The 9152-nt window shown below is 33.8% G+C and overlaps 2 protein-coding genes across 2 annotated transcripts; both read right to left on the reverse strand.

Moving 5' to 3' along the window:
* Positions 1-4791: 4791 nt before the first annotated feature.
* LOC124934582 (protein DETOXIFICATION 22-like) lies at positions 4792-5676 on the reverse strand. The gene is made up of 5 exons (XM_047475112.1): positions 5642-5676; positions 5333-5571; positions 5135-5253; positions 4974-5060; positions 4792-4866 (listed from the first exon to the last, which is right to left on the reverse strand). Exons 1-5 carry the CDS (start codon positions 5674-5676, stop codon positions 4792-4794), a joined length of 555 nt encoding a protein of 184 aa, XP_047331068.1.
* A 363-nt stretch (positions 5677-6039) lies between these two features.
* Positions 6040-6831, reverse strand: LOC124933885 (protein DETOXIFICATION 23-like). The gene has a single exon (XM_047474326.1). The coding sequence runs from the start codon at positions 6789-6791 to the stop codon at positions 6216-6218; it is 576 nt and encodes a 191-aa protein (XP_047330282.1). The 5' UTR covers positions 6792-6831; the 3' UTR covers positions 6040-6215.
* Positions 6832-9152: the final 2321 nt, after the last annotated feature.

Consider the following 9152-nt stretch of genomic DNA (forward strand, 5'->3'; position numbering starts at 1 on the left):
AAGATGTTAAACGTGCCAAAAATGTGTTAAACTTGTTAAAATGTGTTAAACGTACCAAAAACGTGTTAAATATTTAAACATGTTAAAAACGTGTTAAATGTGCCAAATATGTCTAAAACGTGCCAAAAACGTGTTAAACGGGTTAAACATGTCAAAAACGTGTTAAATGTGCCAAAAACGTAAAAAATGTGTTAATCTTATCAAAACGTGTGAAAAACATGTTAGACATATTAAAAATGTAAAAACGTGTTAAATGTGCCAAAAACGTGAAATACGTGTGAAAACGTGTTAATTGTGCCAAAAACGTGAAAAACGTGTTAAACGTGTCAAAAATGTGTAAGACGTGTTAAATATGCCAAAACATGAAAAACATGTTAAATGTACCAAAAACGTGAAAATGTGTTAAATGTGCCAAAAACGTGAAAATGTGTTAAATGTGCCAAAAACGTGAAAAATGTGTTAAATGTGCGAAAACATGAAAAAAGTGTTAAACATGTCAAAAACGTGTTAAATATGTCAAAAACGTGAAAAACGTGTTAAATGTGCCAAAATGTGTAAAACGTGTTAAACGTGTCAAAAATGTGTAAAACGTGTGAAAAACGTGAAAACGTGAAAAACGTGTTAAATGTGTGAAAAACGTGTTTTTTTTTTGTTTTTTGGGAAAACGACTTAGCGTCATTTCATTAAAAATTCCCAAAAACGGGAAAAAAAACCCACGAGTTTAAGAGATCATTCTAGACAGGCCTAGAATGATTATGATGTCGTAACATTCTGAATAAAAGTTAAAAACGTAAATGAATTATCTATTTACAATGCTTTTAAAAAACGGTAAATTCCAGTTCCTGCAGATATTCCAGTTCTGCTCCGTGTTTGGAATTCCTTTCCACGTTCCCGCGAGGGCGCTGCAATCCGATACAATATCTTTCCATAACTCGTCAATGCTCCTGCGGGTTCTGTCATATACCCTTGCATTCCGTTCTTGTCAAATGTTATACACCACTACTCCAAAGCCGCACTTGAACACGCTTGTTGCAAATCTATTTCCCTTGGCTTTGAGTAGTGCCGCTTCTTTGATTTCATTCCATTCGCTCGGGAAACTGATCAGCTCCAGGCTTTTATAGAATCTGTCTCAAAGCTCCGAAGCAATACAACAGCTCCCGAATAGGTGATCTATGGTTTCTTCATTTCCTATGCATAGAAGACAGTTCGCGTCCGGGATGCTCATATACTTACTGATACGATCACGTGTGCTGAGTCTTTCCCAGAAGGCGAGCCATAGGATGAACTGGTGTCGAAGGATAATCTTCGTTGACCATACAAGAGGATCCCATTCTACTTTCTGCGCTTTTTCCCGGATTACCTCCCATATTTTCTTCAATACCAGCTTCCCATTGTCCTCAGCTTTCCATTCATGAATATCCGGTCTGTCGTGTAGTTGTATGTTACTTATATGATCAAGTATCCTCTTTCCTTCTGGAATTCTTCTCAAGAGCAAGTTCCAATTCCCGTATTTGATGTCTCTGATTTTCGCTTTTGCGCAGTCCCTTCTGATACGAGTATTTTGAAACTACTCCTTGTCGATGATAGGCTGGTTTCAAACCAAGGGTCGTGCCAGAATAAAGTGCCTTTCCCGTCCCCTAGTCGGATGTCATAAAGATCTGCAATATCGCTTCTTAGTTTAAGAATCTTTTTTAGAGACCAGCTCATACCTTCGTGAATTTTGCAGGTCCAGGTGCTGGTTTCGTGTTTCATAAATCTCGTATGCACACATTTGATCCATAGTGACTCCTGATTGCGCTCCAAAGCCCACAGATGCTTAAAGGTTAGAGCCTTGTTCCACTCGATATAGTTCTTCAAGTAGATGCCTCCCTCGTCCTTCGGTTTGCAGAGAGCGGTCCATTTGACTTTCTTTCCTCCTCTTCCACTATTACCCCAGATAAAGTTTCTCATCAGTATGTCGAGTTCCTTCATTACCTTCTTCGGAATGACCATTTGCTGCGCCCAATAGCCAACTATGCCCATAACCACGGTTTTGATAAGTTCGATCCTCCCTGCATAAGAAAGTTTTTTCGCTGCCCAGCCAGATATCGTGTTTTTTACCTTTTCAATCAGCGGCTTGCAGTGTGAGATCTCGATCTGCTTCGCAGTTAACGGAATTCTTAAGTACCTTAAGGGAAATCTGTCTTCCTTGATGCCCATGATGTTGAAGATGTCCTGCTTTGTTTCGTCCTTCACGCCTCCATAAAATGCCATACTTTTGCTTTCATTAATAGTTAAACCTGTTACCTCAGAAAAGAACGTTAGTGCAGCCCTAATAGTTTTAATGGAATCAACGTTCGCGTGCGCTAGAATGAACAAATCGTCAGCAAAGCATAAATGTGTTACCTCCTCTACCTCACAGAATGGGTGAAAGATGTATGGACGATTCTTTCGGAACATCGCGAAGATGCTCTCAAAGATCGTCATGATAGCTATGAAAAGGTAAGAAGAGAGGGGGTCCCCTTGCCTTATCAACTCGCGACTATCTTCTGCAGAGATTTTCCTATCAATAATTTGATACAAGGTATTTAGGTGACTTTGATGCTGCTTTCTTGTACCCATAAGCTGCTTATAGAAATCAATAGCCAGATCTTGGACACCCTTTTGACCCTGAACATATTCACCATCATCATTCTTCAGCCTGTACACATTGTTTCTCATGTTTCTAGCCTTGTATTTTCTGTAGAAGAAAACTGTGTTTTTGTCACCCAACGAAAGCCAACTCTGTCTTGATTTCTGTCTAACAAAATTCTCTTCAAACAGACTCAGCTTCCTGAAGTTTTCAAGCGCATATCTTTCTGTTTCATTGAGTTGTTCATCACTATCATCCCTTAATAACTTTTTCTGAACCTCTTTCAGTTCTTCTCTAGCAGCCAGAACTCTATTGGAGATATTGCTGAACTTCTTCTTGTCAAAGCTTTGGAGATGATTCTTCAGGAGCTTAAGCTTCTCAGAAACCATGTACATGTTGGAACCTCTGACATCTGTTGACCATACGCTTTCGAGGATACCCTTGAATTTATCGTTATCCATCCAAAAATTGAAAAATTTAAAGGGCCTTTTGAACCTTTATTCCTTTTCTCAGAACAATTTAATCGGGCAGTGATCAGATATACCCGGATTCAAAACATGAAGTTGACTTCTCGGAAATTAGTTAATCCAATTCTCATTACCAGACATCTGTCAATTCTACTTTTTCTAATTTGTTCATTCCCTCTCGTAGAAGACCAAGTGAAGAAGTTCCCAGAATTGGTAGGCTCGATACAACCCATATCTCTGATGCAGTCATTAAATTCAATCATATCCCGAGTAATTTCAGATTCTGGGCTACGATTAGATTCGTTTCTAGTTACGTTGTAATCACCGAGGACAGCCCAAGATTTATCAATACCGATCCAGTTTCTAAGACAATTCCAGAGGAGTCTTCTTTCCGTGCTTGAGTTGCTACCATAAATAATAGCAAGATTAAACACGATTCTTGTGATTCTGTCTTTGACCTCCACCAGGATTGCTTGATCATTCGAAAAAAGAGTCATCACCTCAACAACTTTGTTATCCCAAATAACCCAGATTTTGTCCGTTTTGTCATTTGAGTTGTGAATGATTTCCCAGCTACTATCAATACACAGTTTGCTAACCTTCTCAACGTTTTGACTTTTGACTTTTGTCTCAAGATTACCCATAATAGTGATCTTCTGATTCTCCATGATCCTCCTGATTTCTTTACATTTTAGAGGGTCATTGAGTCCCCTTATGTTCCATGTCACCACTATATTCATGAATGAATATAAGTGTTGGGTTCCTGACTTTCCAGACTGTCCTGGATCTCTTTATCAGAGAAATCATAAGCATCATTTGCCTCACTATCCTCAATGGCTACAGTTTGATTACATGGAATACTATTGCCATTGAGTGAGGGTTGCCTCATGTAGATCTCATCTTCTCCCGTGATAGATTTAGTAGTTTCTGGATCTAAGATCTTTCTGCTTTGAAAAACGTGTTAAACGTGCCAAAAACGTGACTAACGTGTTAAACTTGTCAAAATGTGCGAAAAGAATGTTAAATGTATTAAAAATGTCAAAAACGTGTTAAACATATCAACAAGAAAAACATGTAAACGTGTGAAAATGTGTTAAACATGTCAAAAACATGTTTAAACGTGCCAAAAACGTGTTAAACGTGTTAAATGTGTTAAATGTGTTAAACATGTCAAAAACGTATTAAACATACCAAAAACGTGAAAATATATTTAAAAATTAACATTTTGAATCGATATTTTATTTTACAAACATAGAAATTGAAATTGAATTATAATTCTATCATTTTCCCAAACATAGGAATTGAAATTGAATTACAATTCTATAATTTTTTCAAACATAGGAATTGAATTGTATTTAAATTCCAATTCTCATGGAATTGGAATTACACGCCCTAAGATTTTTTTTTATTAACTCTTTAAAACACTCGAGAGCATTCAATATAGGAATGAATAAAATCATAAATTAAATCCAATTTAAGATGCATAATACCTATAGAACTAGAAAACCAAGCCCAAACGAAAATCCGAAAAATATCTTTTTAGTAAGTTTTGGTTGCTATTTTTATCTCGATTGTTGACATAAAATATTAAAATCTATGATTAAATACTAAAAATTTAGATAGAAGAATATAACAAAGTACTCAATTGATGACAAATTGATAATACATCTTAAATAATTAACTCAAATGAATGATCCCACCCAAAACATCCGGTTAAGCATCTTGCCCGTTCTCTTGCGACGACTCCACAAGAAACCATTTGTTAACGCGCTTCTGAGCTATCAACACCTATAAAAACACAAAACTGTTCATCACCCGTAAAACAAATACAAGTTCATTCAACACAAATCTGATTATGCCAACCAAATATCGAGTTCTGACCAAAATTATTTTACCTGTTTATCCCAATCAGTTCTTGACGTAATAATAAGAAGAACAATTGTTTGAACAAATGTACCAAACAACATACCAAGCCAAACACCCTATCAAAAAATAAAACATAAGATAAAATCTCATTTCTTAAATATGAAAATATTATCAAATTCTAATTTCTTACTTTTACTTGCATATCGTAAACATAGCCGAGTACGACACCGATCGGAATCCCCACGAAATAATAGCAAACAATGTTAACATAAGCAACAATACTTTGCCAACCAGCCCCAACCGCCACACCTGCACATTCATTTCAAATCTTCTTTTATTAACTTCTGATAATAAACAAACCAAAATAGCCTTCAACAAATTGTTTTACCCGAGAGAACTGGTTGAACACTGTTAAGCAATATAGAGCAAGCCAATAAAGGCGATAAATCAGCAACCGCAGCCACCACTTCTTCACTATCAGTAAATATATAAGCCAGTCGTCCGCGTAAGAACAAGAAAACTGTAAATAACACGAGTCCAATCGTGAAAGAAGACGCAACTATATAAATAACCGAGAACTTTGCAGCCTTTGAACTTCCTCTTCCAAGCTCATTCGATACTCGCACACTGCAAAATAAAAATGAGGATCAAAGTCGGAATAGAGAATCAATGTCATTATAACCAAACTATAAATTACCTTGCTGCACCCAAGAAACCAAGAGAAATCATCATTTCCCAGCCATTAATATTGATGCTGCAAACAAATAAAATAATTGAACACCTTATTTTAAAATTTAGATAAATTGAACAAATGTTATCAATACAAAGCAATGAAGACTAATGGATATAATTAAAGGTGATAATTTTTCAAATTGTTTTTAAAATTTTTTTAGGATTCAATTTCAATAAAATAAATTGAACACCTATTTAAATTTAGATAAATTGAAGAAATGAAATAGTTGCAATGAAGACTAGTGGATATAACTAAAGGTAATAATTTTTCAAATTGTTTTTAAAATTTTTATGCATGTCAGTTTAAATAAAAATAAAAATATTGAGTCTGCAAGAAGATTACAAAACAATTACATACATTAGTCTTGAATATTTTGGTGATCAATTAAAATTATGAATTAATAAAAAAAACTCTTCACCATATAGAAAGTGCATTAATGGCCACCTCGGCGTTCTTTAAGTTCCCCGTTAAGAGAACCAATATCGTATTGTACCAAAACTCGAGGCTGTCGAATAATTGTAAATTAATCAAGTTAGAATTATTGTCCAATACAAAAAAAAAAACAAAAAAAAACATACCATATCATGACACCGGATGATAATGAGATTTTTATAATAGGAAACAAATCCTTAAAAACCAACCACGAAAAACCATTCCATGTGTCTTTACAACTGCCACAAGTGATGAAAGCGATTTGGCCGACATTAGGTAGCCAATAAGCCAAGATGGTCGAAACCATCGCCCCGGGAATACCAAACTTGAACTTGACGGTTAATAGCCACGACAAAAAGATGTGTATGGTAAGTGAGAATGCGGCCAAGTAAGAAATAATCATATTCTTGCTTTGTGCTTGAAGAAACATTTGGCAAGTGAAAGACAAGATGAAAGCGAAAATAACCGGGATTAACCAACGAGCTATGATCCCAGCCATGTTCGCTGTCTTGTCTTCTTGGCCTAAAAGTTTCAATATTGGAGCAGCAAATATAAAAACTGGGACGAGGCAAAACGTGCACATGAATAAGACAATCCATGATTTTTGAAGATAGATGCCAAGGATGGGAAATTGTTTTGCTCCGTATGCTTGACCACATAAAGTTTCTAATGCGCTTGCCATTCCTAACTGCAATGTTTTTGATAGTTAATTCTTTGATCATGAGCTCAATTTGAATCTACACGAGAAATCGTTAGTAAATATCTGAATTGTGTATCTATCTATGTTTTATCTTCAAACGTCGTCAAATCTAGATTAAATATTTGACAAAAAAAAAATTGTATTCATTTCATCTCAACAACGAATTATCTCATCTAGCATGGATGTTGACTCGATCACATAGATGAAAATAATGTTTTCAAATGTTTAAACATGAAACTAGGAGATACCTAAAAAAAACATTATTTGTGTAAATTAACAATTTCCGGTGAATTTAGACCCATATGCAAAAAATAATGAATAAACTTAATTATTTGATAACATTTATTTTAACAAGTATCTAGTTGATGAAACTATGTTTGATGTTACAAATATATTGTTCTATATTATAACATTTGAAACTATAACTTAACTGTGAACAACTTATAAAATTTATTTCATTTAAATTGGGATGGAGACACAAATTCAAAAATGATTTCTAAATGGTTGGCCAATTATGGATTTGATTATATTACCAGGATACCATTGGCAAACCGCAAAAGAACAGTAGCGACAAGAGCATAACCGGCGAGCTCAGTGGCACCGATGTGGCCAATAAACGCCTGACTTATGATGTTAATACCGAAAGTGGAGAATCTACTGAAGATGGCCGGAGCAGCCACCACCCACATTTTCTTAGTCTCTTGCCATAGTTTGTCTCTTAGTTTCTCTTCTTCCTCTACTTCCCTTTTAACAAGTAGCCTTTCATTTGAATTGTTATCACCTTCCATCTTTCTTTCAAATTCTCTATAAACAAACAATTCAGTTAGATTCATCATAAGGATATGATAGATAACAAATAATTAAGTGAAAAAATATAACCTATTACTTCTTATTTGTTCTAAACCAAACAAATAAGAGTTGAGAGACACTTTCAATGTGAGAATGAAGAACTGATTTTTGCTTCTTATATAAATGCTTCTTTCTTTGTTCAATTTGAGAGAGAACAATGAATGGTATCAAATTGATTGTTGTGTAGTAATGATAAGAGAGGAAACATTTGCAACTATATATGTTAAAAATATATATCTTCATAATATGCATAAAATGTACATAGCCGGAAAAGTCGATAAATTCAAAAAACCAAAGCATGAAATGAGATAAGAGAATAGCGATACGGTCCACTAAAGTCGTCTCAAGAAACCAATTGTGCTTTTGATTGCATTTAACATAGGTTGATGACAAAAAAAAAATAGAGTAGTCAATATTTTTCAATATGATAGAGGTGCCCCATATGCTCTAAAGAGACAAATCCTCTTAATTATAAACACCTTGTTTTGCACTTGTCATTTGTCATCTAATCATTGTATGTGGAGAGACTTCATCTCATAGATTGTAGTTCTAAAAGAAACAATTGAGATCAAGTATCTCCCATATACAATGATTGCACATAAATAATTAATACCAAACTTATGTTAATTTCTATATCACAATATATACCATGCAAACAATGATTTATTCCCTTTGTGTCTCTAAAAGGATAGTATAGGTTTATTATTAATGTTTATTAATTTTCATTTTTTGAAAATACAAATGTTGTATTTTGAATTGCTAAAACTTGTTTTGAGTTGATCATTTGATATCTTACTAAAGTTGTTAGAAAACTACTTATTAATTATTATTTTGATTTTCAAAAATCTTTGTTAGGATTTTTTCTTGAAAATGGTTCAAAAGTTGGAATTAAAGTCTTCGAAAAGTTTCTGTCATTTCCCAACAGAAGATGTTCTTAGAAAAAGATTATTTCATTAGACAAAATTTTATTTTTCCGATTTTGAGTTGCCGGTTCTATTTTCTTCCCTAAGAAATTGAGAAAGTAATTTTTATAAGTCTTGTATATATTCATTTTATTGCATGCATCTAAGCTGATAACATGTGTCTAGGTTCAAAAAATATGCATTTACCCATCACGATCATGAATTTAATTTGTTTATTTATATTTGTTTACAGCTTATTTATTGTTATTTTGTAAAATTGTTATTATATTTATTTTATTTTGAGAAGTGGTAAAAAAACAAACATGAATATTTTACACAGAGTGATCTATGGTAGCTAAATTTTAATGTGTAGAAGAAACCTTTTACCAGAAATTGAACTCCAACACAAAATCCAATTTCATTATTAATTTTAATCTTATGCAACGTTTAGAAATATTTTTTAAATAATTTTGTTTGTGTCCGGATTTTTAAAAATTATAAATTGAATAGTAAAGAATGAAATTCTATGGAAGTTATTTAAAAAAAATTATTATTTTTTGTACCTTATCAAACAAGCTCAGTTATGAGCTTT

The sequence above is a fragment of the Impatiens glandulifera genome, chromosome 4, assembly GCF_907164915.1.
Source record: "Impatiens glandulifera chromosome 4, dImpGla2.1, whole genome shotgun sequence".
In the NCBI taxonomy this organism is placed as follows: Eukaryota; Viridiplantae; Streptophyta; class Magnoliopsida; order Ericales; family Balsaminaceae; genus Impatiens; species Impatiens glandulifera.